The 18,502-nt window shown below is 44.2% G+C and overlaps 1 protein-coding gene across 1 annotated transcript in view; it reads right to left on the bottom strand.

The window, feature by feature from the left end:
* Positions 1-18,502, bottom strand: part of LOC309562240 (vitellogenin-1-like) — a 186,376-nt gene that overhangs the window by 29,058 nt on the left and 138,816 nt on the right. The window contains exons 28-29 of the mRNA XM_082266361.1: positions 8,237-8,334; positions 3,428-3,522 (exon numbers count right to left, since the gene is read on the bottom strand). Coding sequence (XP_082122487.1) covers positions 3,428-3,522; positions 8,237-8,334 — 193 coding nt within the window. The remainder of the gene's footprint in view (positions 1-3,427; positions 3,523-8,236; positions 8,335-18,502) is intronic.

Raw genomic sequence — 18,502 nt, 5'->3', positions numbered from 1 at the left:
GTGGCCACATGGAGGCGTATATCTGTGTGAGATGAATGAAATAAGTATAAGTAAGCATGTATATACTGAGAAAGTCACGTGTGTAGTGACGCAACGCGTCGGGAGGAGCCTGGTGACGTCACTTCTGGTTTACGACCGGAACCGGAAGTTGGGTTATACACTGCATCGGCGGTCAGCGCTTGTTCTTTTACCTTACTGTAAGTCTTTTTTATCATTAAAATCTTGTTTTTTGATGTACTACACCATGATGGCCTTTATTTGATTATCCCTTCATATGAGACACATCCCTATACCTGCCAGGTTTATCAGTGGCTGGTCACTAGCAAAACTTAATTGTGGATTGATTCTCACGGAGGGGAGAAAGGCACTTCATTCTATATATCAACACAATCCACCATCCATCCCATACCACAAGAAGTCTGTGCCAAATCCCAGGATTATTTTAACACGCTCATATGAGTGTGCATGGAGGTGAGCGGCCATTGCATACATTTATTTTAGCTCACTGGAGTGACACGCCAAACCTTCCGGCAACACTGTTTTGAATCACATCCATCACTTTTTTACTTGTGGAGTCATCACTTTAGTCACCGTTTGTGCACTACTTCACTGTTTGATTGGACATTGTTATTTATCCTAGTTTGTGCACCCACATTAGTTTTTGTTGGTCACATCTATTTTCTGCATTAATTATTGAATGCCATTATCAGTTTTGTCATCAGTGTTTTTTTTATTTCTACATGCACTATAGATTTCTTTTTGCATGTTGGATATTTTTGTGCACTCATTGTATTCACTATATTGTTTTTGCATCATCTACCAGTTTATTGCATCATCACTGCTTATATCACTCATTTATGAATTAGCACCGATTTTTTTTGATTGCATATATGTACTATATAACGCTTCATGCTACTTGCATACTGTGAATGAGAAAGTGAGAGCGTGAACTGATAGAAAGGGTAACTGGGAGGTAAGTGCTGTGTAATATGAGTAAGAAAATGACCGAGTGACCATTCAGACTGGGTGTGTGAAAAAACTGAAAAACTAAGGAGGTGTCATAATGGACCAAAATAAATAAGTGCCATAAAGAAAAGGAAGGGAGTAAGTGATATAGAATACACCCAACTAACCGCAGTGCCTGGGTGTTACCAACAGAGGTGTTGGATGAAGTGGGGAAAGTGTATAGAGAAAACCCAGGGGATGAAAATGAAGAGAAGAATTACCAAGAGAGTGGATGCCAAGATGTAAGGGACGTGTGTTCCTTATTCACCACAGGCCGCTGACCCTGATGTGCCCAGCGTCACGTCAGTGCACGTGTGAGGACCCGCGAGGTGCCAAACTGTCCAGCGGGCTGCCTCAAATGCACTGGGCTGGATATGCGGCTAGACGGCGTGTTTGCGCCAAAATGACGTCACACGCCGGCGCAGGGCGTGGTGCCGATGTGCGGAGGTGCCGCCCACCCCATCCCCCGTGCTCAGAGGAGCATAGGGAGATGTCGATCTCTATGGCAATGGTGGCACACGCACCCATGCACCGCACGGCTTGGGTAACGCAGGAAAGCGCGTACCGATAGCATAGTAAAGTAGTCTAGTTACCAATATTATTAGTGTAATGCAGGGGCATAACTACAGGGGATGCAGGGGTTGCAATCGCTACCGGGCCCCATGCTCCAGGGGGCCTGGTAGCAAACCAGTGGGTGAACTTCCAGGATCGCAAAGGTCACACTTGCGACCGGACCCTGGCATTGCACCACTGTGGGGAGGCCCCAAGATTGCAGGAAGGGGGCCCACAAGATTGCAGGAAGGGGGCCCACTGCAGAACCTGTGAAAGAATCCTGCTGCGGGACCGTAATAAAAGGCCATGCAACAAGTGTAAAGAGCCCCAGGATTAGTGGGAAGAGCCCTGGGCTTGAAGGTAAGGGCCCCGGCCAGGGGTCTGGGGGGCCCTTCATGGTTTCTTGCATCAGGGCCCTGAAGGTTCTAGTTACGCCTCTGGTGTAATGCGTTACTTTACTTCTTTACCCAAAAAAGTAATGTAGTTACTGTAATACATTACTTTGTAACTCGTTACCCCCAACACTGGTGATGACGCGCAATTCGCGCATGTGCTGTGGGCACCCAGCTGTGCCCATAGTGAAGATGCCAGTGCCAATAAAGGAGGACAGAGGATAAAGGCGGCTAGGGGGGGACTCACCGCTGGATCCTGGGACAGGTGAGGGGCTGTTTTTTTAAAGTCAGCAGCTACACTTTTTGTAGCTGCTGGCTATTATTTTGTTATAGGTGCCTGGAACTCCGCTTTAAGTATATGGAGTGAAGCTGCTGCTGGAGTCCCAGAGCTGAAAATTGTGTGTTTGATGGGAAAAATGCCATCAGGACCACCAAACTCCTGCTGAGATGGACAGAGCTTAAATCAGCCCATAGATTATGTAATTTTCTGTCCTTCCCTTACAGGTGGAAGGAAAGAAAATCGCTCAAATCCCCAATCAACACAATCAGTGTTGATGGGGGAATTGCTCCAGCAAGGCTATTGTTCTGCTGGCAGAGAGCCTTCCTGGGTGGCAAAACATAATGATTACTGCTGGAGGCTAAAGCTACCGGCAGTAATCGTATGTAAAAAATCTGACAGGTCAGTTGTACCCAAGTCAATTGACAAAATGATTTGGGTACAACTAGCCTGCCCATAGATGGATGGAATCTCGGCCGGTCCCTTCTGAACCAGCTGAGATTCGATCCATCTATGGCTGGCTTAGGAAAGCAAAGATTGCTATTTTCTGTAACTTGTTATCTGTTATCAGTAAAGTAAGTGCCGGTTCACACTATAGTGATGTCAGACATTGCATGTGATTCGCACTGCACTGCTCTGCAAATCACATGCAATGTCTGTGCGATGCAAATTCAGCCATACAGATTGTATGGCTAAATTCGCATCACATTTGGACCAAAGTCGTGCAGGACCTTTTTTTTGGGTCCACACCAGAATCGGATCGCATGGCTGTTCACACCTATGCAATCTGATTCCTGTCCGAACTGACATTTCGCTACACTGCGATATCCAAGCTAATCTGGGGGTGTCGTTAACTTTGCATTGACACTCCCAGCAGTTCACATATGGCGGTGTGAACTGCCTGCGAGTCGGGTGCGATGCGGGAACTCGCAAGGGTCCTGCAACACACCAGTGTGAACCGACACTAAATGTTCATTTTCAATTTTTTAATTGTGTCTTATTTAATTTGTACTATATTATGAGAATCACATTCTGCATATAATCTGGGGTCATTGCAAAAAAATTCAAGATGAAGAAATGCCAGGTCTTGAGCAGCAAACATGAATATGTAAATAGGTGTTTTTAATAATAATAACTAATAACGGGTAGTATTTTTAGTTAAAATTTTAGATTATAAAGATCTGCTATCTAATCCTCATACCTGGGCAGACTGCCCATTGAAGGAGATCTGTTCCACCCCATTCTTTGGTGCCTTCACTGTCACTGTTGTTGCATTTTTGTGGATTCTGATACAATCTGGGGAAAAAAATAAAAAATAAAAGTCAAACTATTTTTCTGTAATAACCAATGCTAATATACACTATGTTGTCAAAAGTATTGGGACGCCTGCCTTTATACACACACATGAACTTGAGATAATGTCTTGGTCCGTAGGGTTCATTATAGATTTGGTCCACTCTTTGCAGCTATAACAGCTTGAACTCTTCTGGGAAGGCTGTCCACAAGGTTTAGGAGTGTGTCTATGGGAATGTTTCACCATTCTTCCAGAAGCGCATTTGTAAGGTCAGGCACTGATGTTGGACAAGAAGGCTTAACTCGCAGTCTCCGCTTTAATTTATTCCAAAGGCGTTCTATCAGGCTGAGTCAAGTCAAGTTCCTCCACCCCAAACTCGCTCCTCCATGTCTTTATGGACCTTGCTTTGTGCACTAGTGTGCAGTCATGTTGGAACAGGAAGGGGCCATCCCCAAACTGTTCCCACAAATTTGGGAGCATGAAATTGTCCAAAATGTCTTGGTATGCTGACGCCTTAAGAGTTCCCTTCACTGGAACTAAGGGGCCAAGCCCAACCCCTGAAAAACAACCCCACACCATAATCCCCCCTCCACCAAATGATTTGGGCTAGTCAGCAATGGGAGTTTATTCCTACTTTAACCTAACCTGATCTTGGAAGCAGACAGGGTCCATCTCTGCTGTGGGCATCTGAAGCCATCTTGTAGTCATATCCGGGCTACCCAGCATGCACCTCCTGATCTCGCACCTGCGCAGTAGTGCCATTGCGCAGCTATCTTTCGTCCTGACACGTTGCTATAGCATTTACGGCGTTGGTGGAAGTTTACTTCCCCATTTGACTATGGGTACCTTTAAAGCACATGTGTTAAACACAAGGCCCATGGGGCGAATCCGGCCCGCCAGACCATTTCATTTGACCCTTGCCGCCCTCCGCCCTCACCTTGTTTTAATTGTCGGCAGCAAAGAGGAGGGTAGAACTCCCTTCCTGATCCTGCCCTTCTCCATCCAGCCACGGTGAGGCTCGCCTCGGCCCTCCCATCCCCCATCCATCTCAGCAGTCGTCAGCAGAGAGGAGAACAGAACTTCTCCTACAGATCCTGAGCCTCTCTGTGCAGCCACAGCGCCCCCTCATCTCCACTTTCCCTGGTCTCAGCAGCCAGCAGACTCCAGCCCTCCTCTGGTCCTCCTTCAGACAGTGCACTTTCTGCTTTCCAGTTCTGCTCCCCAGCTTCTTACTCAGTACAAGATATGAGGGGTGTACTGTGATGTCAGGGAGGGTGGGGGGCTCATGACTTTTAAGTGGGGGGGCTCTTGACATCTGTAAGGGGAGTCGGGGTGCTCTGGACATATAACCATTTTTATATTATTTTAATTATTATGAGAATAATACAATTCTAGGAGGATTGCACTCTGCTGCTATTATCCACAAGAAACTTTATTGAAGACTGCTCAGAGAGAACACCATGGCAAATACAACCGACCCTTCAGGGGCAACCATAATACTGATGCGGCCCACAATAAAATTGAGTTTGACACCCCTGCTCTAAAGGAACACGCATCCTACATGAAGGGCGTATTCATTAGAAACTGACAGATAAATATAATAGGGACTCAATTGATAGGACGGGCCTCTGTATTGCATTAAAGTAACTGCAAGAGGCTCAAGCAGTGCACATTCAGGGCCATCTTAATGAATGGGCACACCTGGGCACTGCCCAGGGGCCCCAGGTGCATAGGGGGGCCCATGATTAGGGTAAGGAAAAAGGGGGCAGGGGCTGTGTTGGGGGTGCACTGAAGATTTGGTTGCTAGTGCTGATCTTCTTTGACAGGAGTAACTGCAATGTCACTCCTGTCAGAAGGAGCAGCAGCTGGCTTCTGCTGGAGAGAGGATTCAGCTTTCTCCTCCCTCCTGCAGGGGGTGGAAGAGAGCAAGCACTGAAACTGAGGACTCACCTCAGTCTCAGCGTGGGAGAGGAAGAAGGAGCTGCCTTTATTGCAGGTGGGGATGGCGTCCTAAGCCGGCTGCCGAGTCTCGTCCCACTTGGAGTCTCCGCCCCTTTGTACACGTTGCGTCATTGCTTCACGCAATCGACTTCCTCAGTAGAGAGTTGTACTTCCTCAGTACTGAGGAAGTCAATTGCGTGAAGCAGTGATGCAACGCGTATAGGGGGGCGGAGACTTTGAGTGGGACGAGACCCGGAAGCCGGCTCAGGACGCGATCCTGTTACATTACTATATGCCTGTATAGCTCGCACAGCTCTACGTGCCTGGTCTGTGAGTGTATCTTTTTATCTACTTAATAAAACTTTAAGGTTTAAACAGAGAGCAGTAGATCTTTTCCTTCTTCTCTCTACATACAGTAATTGCATACAGAGCCTATTTAACAGGGGGAAAGGAGATTGGCAATCCCCAAGATATCTTAAAGCAAGCCCTGGATTTGGCGGAGTGATTCCATCTATCCCCCATAGGGGAACAGCGCATATGACCTTGTGGTAAAACACAGGTCAAAGTGGGAGGTGAGAGGCCATCTATATTTGGTGGAGGGATCACAAGCACCTTCTATGTATCTGTGAATCACCTGTGCACATATGGGACTCTGAAGAGATACCTACCTATTGCTGGAAGCATATTATGGACTGATATTTTGTGTGCACTGCTACCAGCACTTTATTTTGAATGATGCTTTAAAATTGTATACAATTTGCACATATTTTTATGCACTTTAGTGTTTGCATTATTTGCACATTGGTATATCAAACACGGTGCAATACTATTACAATATCTATTTTGGATTAACCAATATGAGTACTATTTAATTAGAATAGTAACATCGGATGGTATTCGTTTTATGCCATAGGATGTTACTTCTTGCACTATTATAGCACGTTGATATTTATGTATGCACTTTACTTTTGTTGGATTTGCACATACACATTAATATTCATATGTGAGTAGCGCTGTACCAATTGATTTGATTGACACTGTTATGGGGACACTGTGATGAGGGGTGGGGGGGGACCTGAAGTATGGGGGCACTGTGATGGGGACAAATGATATATGGGGACACTGTTATGGGGACACTGTGATGGGGGGGAACCTGAAGTATGGGAGCACTGTGATGGGGACAAATGATATATGGGAACACTGTGACGGGGGTACCTGAAGTATGGGGCACTGTGATGGGGACAAATGATATATGGGGACACTGTTATGGGGACACTGTGACGGGGGGAACCTGAAGTATGGGGGCACTGTGATGGGGACAAATGATATATGGGGACACTGTTATGGGGACACTGTGACGGGAGGGACCTGAAATATGGGGGCACTGTGATGGGGACAAATAATATATGGGGACACTGTGACAGGGAACCTGAAGTATGGGGGCACTGTGATGGGGACAAATGATATATTCGGACACTGTTATGGGGACACTGTGCCGGAGGGAACCTGAAGAATGGGGGCACTGTGATGGGGACAAATGATATATGGGGACACTGTTATGGGGACACTGTAACGGGGGGAACCTGAAGTATGGGGACACTGTGAAGGGGACAAATGATATATTCGGACACTGTTATGGGGACACTGTGACAGGGGGGAACCTGAAGAATGGGGGCACTGTGATGGGGACAAATGATATATGGGGACACTGTTATGGGGACACTGTGATGGGGGGAACCTGAAGAATGGGGGGACTGTGATGGGGACAAATGGTATATGGGGACACTGTTATGGGGACACTGTGACGGGGGGAACCTGAAGAATGGGGGCACTGTGATGGGGACAAATGATATATGGGGACACTGTTGTTTGGAAACTGTGATGGGGGGAACCTGAAGTATGGGGGAACTGTGAAGGGGACAAATGATATATGGGGACACTTTTATGGGGACACTGTGACGGGGGAACCTGAAGTATGGGGGCACTGTGATGGGGACAAATGATATATGGGATCACTGTGACGGGGGAACCTGAAGTATGGGGGCACTGTGATGGGAACAAATGATATAATCGGACACTGTTATGGGGACACAGTGACGGGGGAACCTGAAGTATGGGGGGATACTGTGATGGGAACAAATGATATAATCGGACACTGTTATGGGGACACTGTGACGGGGGAACCTGAAGTATGGGGGCACTGTGATGGGGACAAATTATATATGGGGACACTGTTATGGGGACACTGTGACGGGGGGAACCTGAAGTATGGGGGCACTGTGATGCGGACACCCAATGCAGGCTTGTAGGGGCCCTTGTTCCCAGGGACCCATGATGCTATTAGGATGGCACTGTGCGCATTTGGTTCTGGAACTCAAAAACTGTTACCAGTCTTTCAAGAGTGCTTTGCAAACTTTTACTCAATTCATATACTGTAGCTTTGGACCAGATATATCTGACAAAAGACGGAAACGCCCTTTATGTTCTGACATCCATTGATCTTTTATAGAGATATAGAATTTCAGAACTTGTATAACCCAACAAAAAAAAAAAGTGAAAGCAGCAGAACCCGATGTCATGTGGAACATCTGGAACCTCAACTGGGAAAATACAATAAATCAGTCATACTAAAAATAGCTCTAACAATTTGATTTTTTTTTTTATCATCACATTTCATCTAGATATTTTTCAGCGATCGCTTCTTTTATCCACAGACAGCAGCTCTCCCTGCACTCGGCTGTATTCTTCGTTATTATGACCTTACTGCTATTGTACCTCTTTCATTGATGTAGGTGTCATTCGTTAACAGCAGCCACATTCCATTCAGCTGAACATGGAACTCCTCCGAAGTGTCACAATGGATTTTAATGTCTCTGAGAAATAAGACCGGAATCTGAGCGTTAGTTAGCGGATGTGACTGTTTATCTACATAAAATAATAAAAAGATGATATAATATAGAAGCCAGGGTCACAGGTGCCAGCAAAAGGCTTTTCAGTGTTCTCGTCACCAACATTTAAAATCGCTTTTGTAAATTGGTTCCACGTTATACACGGTTATATGCCATGATTTTTTCAGAAGAATATTATGATCATTACAATTGTACATTGGAAAGCATAGACGCTGAGACGTTAGCTCTTGTTATACTGCTTGGAATTCTCATGTCCACTCAAAAACATACTGCTGACTTACGCTTCTAGTAGTGAGTCACATTCACCCGGACTTGTGCCCCGGTTCACACTGATGCGGTGTGGGACAACGCATGTAATTCACAGAGGAATCGCAGCACATTCCTGTGCAAATTACATACAGTGTCTCAGGGGTGCAATTTGAGCCATGGATTTGTATGTCTAAAATCACACCGCATTGGCACAAATCTCAGGCAGGACCCCATACTTATTCACATAGGTGGGGGGGGGGGCTGGGATCTGGGGGCCCCCTTCTTAATGGGGGCTTCCGGATTCTGATAAGCCCCCTACCCACAGACCCCCCACAACCACCGGCCAGGGTTGTGGGGAAGAGGCCCTTGTCCCCATCTTGTTCAAACAATTTATTGAAAGAAATAAAAGGTTCCAGTACAAAGGTAAAAGTTATAGTTCTAGAGTTACATGTATATAGCAGGTACAACACGACATGAAAGATCATGTTAGAGCAAGTAGCCATACAGTAAACAACATGCGTTAATTTAACAACTGCGCGGTCGTGCGAAGCTGTACCCAAATAAAATTGGCGTCCTTTATTTCCTCACAAACAGGGCTTTCTTTTGGTGGTATTTGATCACCTCTGCGGTTTTTTAAATATGCGCTATAAACAAAAAAATTGCGACAATTTTGAAAAAAAAAAGCAGTATTTTTCACTTTCTGCATTATAACATTCCCAATATAACAATTTAAAATTCACATTTTTTTCATCATTTTTGGGCAATTTTTATTTTGCCACATATTTTCGGTAGAAAAAATCCCAATAAGTGTATTTTGATTGGTTTGCGCAAAAGCTATCACATCTACAAACTAGGGGAAAGATTTATGTAATTTTTATTTATTTCATTATTGTTTTTTACTAGTAATGGCGGCAATCTGCAATATTTAGCAGGACTGCAACATTGCGGCGGACAGATCGGACACCTAACTGACATTTTCAACACTTTTGGAGGGACCAGTGACATTACTACAGTAATCAGTGCTAAAAATATGCACTGTTACTGTAATAATGACACTGGCAGGGAAGGGGTTAACACCGGGGGCAATCAAAGGGTTAAATGTGTACCTAGGGGGTGATTCTAACTGTGTGGGGGCCAGACCTGGTAGATGGAAACAGGGCTCCTGTGTTCTGAAATAACAGGAACAAAGGAGCCCTATTCCAATCAGTGACAGATGAGCGTTTACAACGGCACACCGCCTTCTGTCAGTCCCTTCAGCGATTGCCGGGTTCTCGTTGGCCATTGCGGCTGCTGGACTCGTTGCTTAGCTGCAGGGCTAGAGAGGGGGTGACCGATCGCGCCGCCGGCGGCGCGCGTGCCCGAGACCTGCTCCCGCGAGCGGACGTACCCATATGTCGGTTTGCGCAGTAGAGCCAGCCTGCCGCTGCATATCTGCGGCGGCTAGTCAAGTGGTTAAAGACTAATTCCCCCTTTGTGACATGGTTTAATGTTAGACCTATATTTAGAGTATACCATGAAACATGGTGCCAGTTCTCAGCTCTCTACCCTCAGATTGCCCCCCTTCTACCTGAATGGTGGGATGATTCTCCTTATAGGCTTCGGTTGATTTTTGGATTTAGAATAGTTCTTTGAATGGAAGACTGCATAGGTGTGCACAGTCTATTGCATATTGTATATATATACACATGCACACTCACATACTGTATGTGTTTGAGGATTTGCAATTTGTAGGTAGGGCTTTGTGTGGCTTGAGTGTGGACACAGGGGGCCCCATGATCTCTGATTGCCCTGGGGCCCCATGAGTTGTCAGTCCACCCCTGTGTGCACCTCAAACCTCAAACACATACAGTATGTGAGTGTGCATGTGTATATATACTGATGGTGTCAGTAGAGCAGTGCACAGTGTTAGTAGGGCAGAGATTGGTGTCAGTAGTTTTTATTTTTATTATTTTTTTACATTTTTTTTTTAATAAGTTTTTTTACACATTTTTTAGGAGTCCTGTTAGGGGGCATTGGTGATATATCAGGGGTTTAAACAGGGGGAATCTTTGCCACACAGGGTGATTAGGGTGTGCCCAGGCCCATCTGGCACACCCTGTGCGCATGCTATGGAAGACTCCAAGTCTCTCTGCCATGGTTGCAAATGGGACTTGTAATCTTCTATTCTCAGATCCACGTTGTGGTCGGACTGTAGTAGGACTTGTACTTCTCAAAGTAGTACAAGTGCTTTGATGTCATTGTTTACTTCTTCCAGCAAGCTCCATAACTTAATGTCCATACTTCAATTTGGACCCGGATCTGGAGAAAGTGTCTGCAGGAGCCTATGCTATGCACCTATGATACACTAATTGCAATTGAAATGCCTTGTAGGCTCCTCAGCCACTTTACGACTGCCCGGCGCAGTTATACTGCGGCAGGCAGCCGCTCCTGCGCAGACCGCCATAGCTATCAGCGAGGAAGCCGATGCATGGGGCAGGCGGCTCTGATTGCCGCCTGACACCCATGATCTTTCCCCGCTGAGAGAGAAGGATGGTCAGCTGTTGTAAACACAGCTGACCGTTCTTCTCTCTGGAATGATCACAGAACGCTTGTGATCCTTCTATATAGGAACACAGGTCTTTGTGATAATTTCCAAAAAACAACAATATCTCTCCTGCGCTCGAGTGGTATGCGGGAAGGTGAATCTTCTAGGCGGTTTTATGACACAAATGAAGTGGTCTTGCTGCCCCCCTCAGGACCAAGGGTATCCAAAAGGCACTACAAGAAAACAACAAGAGAAGGGCGCACCGACCTTGTGCATTACTACTTAAAAGTTTATTAAAAGCAAAGAAGGGTGGCGTACAATATACTCACAAACGTAGCATATGAACAAGCACATAGGAAATGGGCACCGCTCGCTTCCAGGACACTTCTATGTGGCCACATCAGGTTTTGAGGATGCCATCACGCTATCCAGCAGTAGAGAAGTGTCCTGGAAGCGAGCGGTGCCCATTTCCTATATGCTTGTTCATATGCTACGTTTGTGAGTATATTGTACGCCACCCTTCTTTGCTTTTAATAAACTTTTAAGTAGTAATGCACAAGGTCGGTGCGCCCTTCTCTTGTTGTTTTCTTTGTGATAATTTCACAAGCCACGCCCCCTTACAGTCAGAAACACGCCCAAAGGTACATATTTAACCCCTTGATCACCCACACTGTTAACCCCTTCCCTGCCAGTGTCATTATTACAGTAACAGTGCATATTTTTAGCACTGATTACTGTAGTAATGTCTCCCCAAAAGTGTCAAAAATGTCAGTTAGGGGTCCGATCTGTCCACCGCAATGTCGCAGTCCTGCAAAAAATTGCAGATCGCCACCATTACTAGTAAAAAAAACACCAAAACAATAGAAATTACATTAATCTTTCCTGTAGTTAGTAGTCGTGATAAATTTTGTGCACACCAATCAAAATACGCTTTTTGTGATTTTTTTTTACCAAAAATATGTAGCAGAAAACAAATTGGCCTAGAATGTTAAAAAATTTTGATTTTTACATTTTTTTGGGGGAATGTTATATATAAGAATGTGAAATTTTTTATTTTTTTCAGAATTGTCGCTCTTTTTTTGTTTATAACGCAAAAAAATCTAAATCGTACAGGTGATCAAATGCCACCAAAAGAAAGCTCTATTTGTGGGAAAAAAGGACATCAATTTTATTTAGGTACAGCGTTGCACGACGGCGCAATTATCCGTTAAAGTAACGCAGTGCCGAATCGCAAAAAATGGCCTTGTCATTAAGAGGGCAAATCCTTCCGGTCCAGAAGTGGTTAAAAATAAATCAATATACCTCTGTTAAATGAAATGAAAACGGAACTAAATAGGATATCAAATAGATCACTATCTTGGATGGGAAGAATAAACATCATCAAGATGGTAATATTACCGAAAATAATTTACAACTATCAAATGCTACAAATACCGATCCCTCAAGTATATTTGAAAACTTTGAAATCTTTAGTTTCCAGATTCATATGGAAAAGGAGTAAACCCAGAATACAGTATACGACACTAACAAAGGAGGCATAGCGGTACCAGATTTTAAAAAATACTATGATGCAACACTACTTTCACGAGTGACAGAATGGGGGAAATGAACCACTTTACGACCAGTCACTGTGCCTCTACTGCGGCACAGTGGCTCGTTCCCGTCCAGCGACATAGACCTACGTCTCTGGACTCCTCCCCTTGTGGGTGGCGTCCGCGCGCCGCCGGAGGCTCGCTCCCGCTGTTTTCAGTCACAGCGGGAGTCGGGCCTGGGGAGGAGCGGCGGTGATCACCGCCGCTCTTCCCCGATCGTCGGGGAATCGAGTTTAAAACAACTGTGTAAACAAGGTGGGCGGACATCCTAAGTGACAGACAGTGACAGATTGCAGGGTTCAGCATAGCTGAACCTGCGATCTGTCCCTGTGTCACTCAGTCACCTCCCCCCACACATGTCAGTAAGCACCAGGCATACATTAACCCCTCCCTCTCCAATAAAATTAACCCCTTCCCTGTCATTTTTACAGTAACAGTGCATATTTATAGCACTGATTACTGTAGTAATGTCACTGGTACCCCCAAAAGTGTCAAAAATGTCAGCCAGGGGTCCGATCTGTCCGCCGCAATGTCGCAGTCCCGCAAAAAAAATTGCAGATCGCCGCCATTACTCGTTAAAAAAAACCACCAAAAATGACAGAAATCTTTCCCTTAGTTAGTAAACGCAATAACTTTTGCGCAAACCAATCAAAATACGCTTATTGTGATTTTTTTTTACCAAACATAGGTAGCAGAAAACAAATCAGCCAAAAATTTTAAAAAAATTTGATTTTCACATTTTTTTTTGGGGGGGGGGGGGATTTCATATATAAAAATGTGAAAAATATTGTTATTTTTTCAAAATTTACACTATTTTTTTTTTATAGCGCAAAAAGTAAAAATCGCACAGGTGATCAAATACCACCAAAAGAAAGCTCTGTTTGTGGGGAAAAAAGGACATACATTTCGTTTGGGTTACAGCGTCGCACGACCACGCAATTGTCAGTTAAAGTCGCACAGTGCCGAATCGCAAAAAGTGGCCCAGACGTAAGACAGCAAAATCCTCCGGTGGTAAAGTGGTTAAAAAGTGAAAAAAGCTGGGTAAAAATAGAATGCACTTTGAGTAGCACTCAATTAGGGAAAATAATATGGATTCCTACACAATATAGAAACTTAAACACTAATACACACTTGATTACACAGCAAGCAATACAAATTTGGGATAAAATTCACAAAAAAAATAAATGGAAACACAATTCACCTTTAATTCCACTAAAAGATAATAGGGAAAAAAAAAAGATGGGGGAGGTTGGATCGGAGACGAGGACGCACGTTTGAGAGACATTGTAGATAAGGGGCAAATATGCACAATAAAAAACTTAGAACAAAAAAATTGGAAGATGAATGAATGGCGGTATTGTCAGCTAAAACATTTTGTGTCCACCCTACCAAAACCGTTGAGATCAGGAGATGAGTTGCTCCCTTTTGAGCAAATTTGCCCATCTGATAAAAATAAGAATAGCATTTCAAATATATACAAATTATTGGTGGACATAGAAGGCCCGAGAATACCGCCACATATTAAAAAATGGGAAAAGGAACTAGGATTTTAATTTAGAAAAAAGCCTCAGATTAACTACTCTTCCACTTTCCACTTCCACTTTATAAAACTCTGGTCCGACCTCATCTGGAGTATTCGGTCCAGTTCTGGTCACCAGTCCTCAGAAGGGATGTGTTGGAGCTGGAGAGAGTCCAGAGAAGGGCAACTAAACTAATTAGGGGATTGGAGGACCTTGATTATGAGGAGCGTCTGCAATCGCTTGATTTATTCTCCCTGGAGAAGAGACGCCTGAGGGGGGACATGATAGCAATTTTTAAATATCTAAATGGGGATCTAGGCTTAGAAAAAAAGCTGTTCAGTCGAAGGGATTGCATGAGAACTCGGGGGCATACAATGCGATTAGAGGAGAAGCGTTTTAACCTCAGGCAACGTGGGGGGTTCTTTACTGTTAGGGCTACAAGATTGTGGAATTCTCTACCACATGAGGTGGTTTCTGCGGGAAGTATGGTGGCTTTCAAAAGACTCTTAGACGTACATCTCAAGGATCAGAACATTCAGGGGTATGCAAGATGATTACAGCCACACACATCTACACAGGTTGAACTGGATGGACTTTTGTCTTTATTCAACCTCACCAACTATGTAACTATGTAACTCTTCAGTAGATGTGAACACTGCCGAAATGAATTATAAATGTATTGCAAGATGGTATAACACTCCCGACAGAGTTCACAACTACCAGAAAGAGAAATCTAAACAATGTTTGAGAGGTTGTAAAGAATCAGGTACAATGGCCCATCTTTGGTGGGAATGTCTGAAAATTAAAAAATTCTGGAAGGAGGTCCTGGCCTGAATAAAAAAACATTTTGAAAATAGAGATTATAGAAGACCCGTGGCTCTGTCTATTCCATGGTACAAAAAGTTCAATTAACCACTTGCCGACCGGTCACGTTGACCGTACTGCGGCAAAGTGGCTCGTTCCCGTCCAGCGACGTAGACCTACGTCGCTGGACTCCTCCCCCTTGTGGCTGCGCGCACGCGCCGCCGGAGGCTCGCACCCGCTGTATTCAGTCACAGCGGGAGTCGGGCCAGGGGAGGAGCAGCGGTGATCACCGCCGCTCTTCCCTGATCGTCGGGGAATCGAGTCTGGAGATCCGCCCGCTTGTGTAAACTGAGCGGGCGGATCTCCTAAGTGACAGACAGAGTTAGATTGCAGGGTTCAGCATAGCCAAACCTGCGATCTGTCCCTGTGTCACTCAGTCCCCTCCCCCCACACAGGTTAGTAAGCACCAGGCATACATTAACCCCTCCCTCTCCAATAAAATTAACCCCTTCCCTGCCAGTGTCATTTTTACAGTAACAGTGCATATGTATAGCACTGATTACTGTAGTAATGTCACTGGTACCCCCAAAAGTGTCAAAAATGTCAGTCAAGGGTCCGATCTGTCCGCCGCAATGTCGCAGTCCCGCAAAAAAAATCGCAGATCGCCGCCATTACTCGTTAAAAAAAAATAACACCAAAAATGACAGAAATCTTTCCCTTAGTTAGTAAACGCAATAACTTTTGCGCAAACCAATCAAAATACGCTTATTGCGTTTTTTTTTTTTTACCAAACATAGGTAGCAGAAAGCAAATTGGCCAAAAATTGTAAAAAATTTTGATTTTTACATTTTTTTGGGGGGGAATTTCATATAAAAAAATGTGAAAAATATTATTTTTTCAAAATTTACGCTCTTTTTTTATAGCTTTATAGCGCAAAAAGTAAAAATCGCACAGGTGATCAAATACCACCAAAAGAAAGCTCTGATTGTGGGAAAAAAATTTCGTTTGGGTACGGCATCGCACGATGTCAGTTAAAGTCGCACAGTGCCGAATCGCAAAAAGTGGCCCAGACGTAAGACAGCAAAATCCTCCGGTGGTAAATTGGTTAAACAATGCAAAGCGACACTAACCCCCCATTTGATGAATGCTGCAAAGGGTTTGATTCCACTATTTTGGCAAAAAAATGAGGCACCGACATTAGGAGATTGGATAAGAAGAGTGGAAAAAATAAGAATATTAGAACACTTAAAAGAGGGAGGGGAAGACGAGAATTTGGACCCGGAGGATATATGGGAAGATTGGATAAAATTTAAAAAAAACAAGGGGATAGACATAATGGATTGTGGAACAGGAAGATAGATAAAAAAGAGTGAAAGAGCGTTGGGGCAGTAATAAGGGTAGGGGTGGGAAGGGAATATGTAGGGGGGGGGGGGGGGATAAACACAAGGGAGAGAGACATACGGTTTTTGTATTGTATATTGTATTTCTATTTTAATAAGATGGTGTTTTGTATATGGAAAATAATAAATGAATTTATAAAAAAAAAAAAAAAGAAAAATCAATAAATAAATAAAGCATGTTCATTTGTTACATTTTTGCAAAAGGTGGCATATGCCTTTAAACATAAAGGTAAAATATCTGGTGTGGGGGGGGGGGGTTCTAATAAAGGGGGAGCGAGGTGAATTCACTTTGTAAGTGGATATAGACTGGAATTTGATGAAGATTGATGCTTGTGAGTTATGTTTTGTTTTTTTTTTTTACAATAAGAAAGGCATTTTATGAAACTTTGAATGCACTTGGATGTATTATTTTTATTTGGAAATCATCCGAATGCACATTGGGATTTATTTGTTTTTTTTCATATTTGTAACTTATGTGCTTTCACTGCAGGTGGTGGTTTTATTTGTAGAAGCGTTACAGTGTTTTATTTCATTGTATCAAGAGGGCATGAAACTAGTGGAGCAGCTAAGTAGACGGCTTTTCACATCTTTTTTTTTTTTTTTTGCATGAAGAGTGTGGAATATGTAAAATGACTTCTTAAAAAATCCAGGCTTTGATTTACCGTTAGCCATTACCATTTATTTTAGCTGGATTCTGTAGGTGGCATTTTCCTTCATTTCCTGTCTTAGAAATAGGGAATCAAAAAGATCTTTGTTTTGCTAGAATGGGAAATGAGAGGAAATCTTTGCAAAGTGCGATTAAATACCCTTTTAACTGGTGGTCTCCCCACTGGATCATGAAATGTGTATGACCGAAGTGCTGGATTCGACTCATCAATGGATTCCTATTGCTCAGACTGTCTTCTACTCAGGGCCCCCAGATCTTTCTCCATCCTGGTTTCCCCCAGGGGTTCTCCCCCTAGTGAGTAACATGCGTTTATAATTTTTAGCCCCCGAAGTGCATTACTTTACATTTTTTTTCAACATTAATCCCTTGGAGCCTTTTTTTTTCTGACATATGTTGCTTAGGCTCCATGTACACGGGACGTTGTTAAAAGTCCCTTTGAATGCTGGAATTTTTAGGACGTTTGAAAAGTCCGTTCAGTCGCGTTTGTACCCGCGTTTAGTGGGCGTTTAGCAGCGTTTGCGGGCGTTTGCGTTTAGAAGCGTTCCTAGAGGTCATAAAAATTATTCCCCTTTAAAATGGAAAAACGCGAACGCTAAACGCGGGTCATCGCGTTCAGACACGTTCGGACGCGTTCAGACGCGTTTGTGCGTTTGAAACGCCGGGAAACACACGTTCGAACGCAAATAATTGCGTTCTAAAAACAGTCCCTGAGACCCGGTTCACACTTCTGCGAGTGCCGGGTTCGCATGTAATGTCGGAGCGCACTGCTCCGACATTACATGCGATCAGCTGTGCGGTGCGAGTTTAGCCATACAGTTTGTATGGCTAAATTCGCATCGCACCCGGTGCAAACACGCACAGGAGGCATTTTTGCAGCCGCATCAGGATCGGATCGCACAGCGGTTCACACTTGTGCGATCCCATCCTGTGCGAACTGCACGATCGCACTGCGATATGCGATCAAACTGGGGGTGTCGTTAAGATTACATTGACACCCCCAGCGTATCGCATATGGCAGTGTGAACTGCCGGGGGTGCGTGTGCGATGCGGGAAAAGGCTGCGAATTCGCAGCCTTCCCGCATCGCATATATGTGAACCGAGCTTGAACGCAACTGCCTGCAAATTACTATAAACAACCTGGTGTACATGGACAGATAAGATAAAATGTAGATGGGTTCAGGGGCTTCTGAAAAAAACGCCCAACTGCTCCTAAATGGCCATTTCCAGTGTCCCGTGTACATGGAACCTTAGAAGTTAAAATCAGTATTTTTTTGCTACAAAATTTCTTTGAACCCTCAAACATTATATATATATATATATATTTTTAGGAGAGACCCTAGAGAATAAAATGGCAGTTGTTGCAATATTTTATGTCA

Source organism: Pelophylax lessonae (assembly GCF_965119305.1).
Source record: "Pelophylax lessonae genome assembly, chromosome: 8".
NCBI lineage: Eukaryota > Metazoa > Chordata > Amphibia > Anura > Ranidae > Pelophylax > Pelophylax lessonae.
Note: the sequence above shows the minus strand (reverse complement) of the source record. Positions and strands in the feature narration are given on the sequence as shown.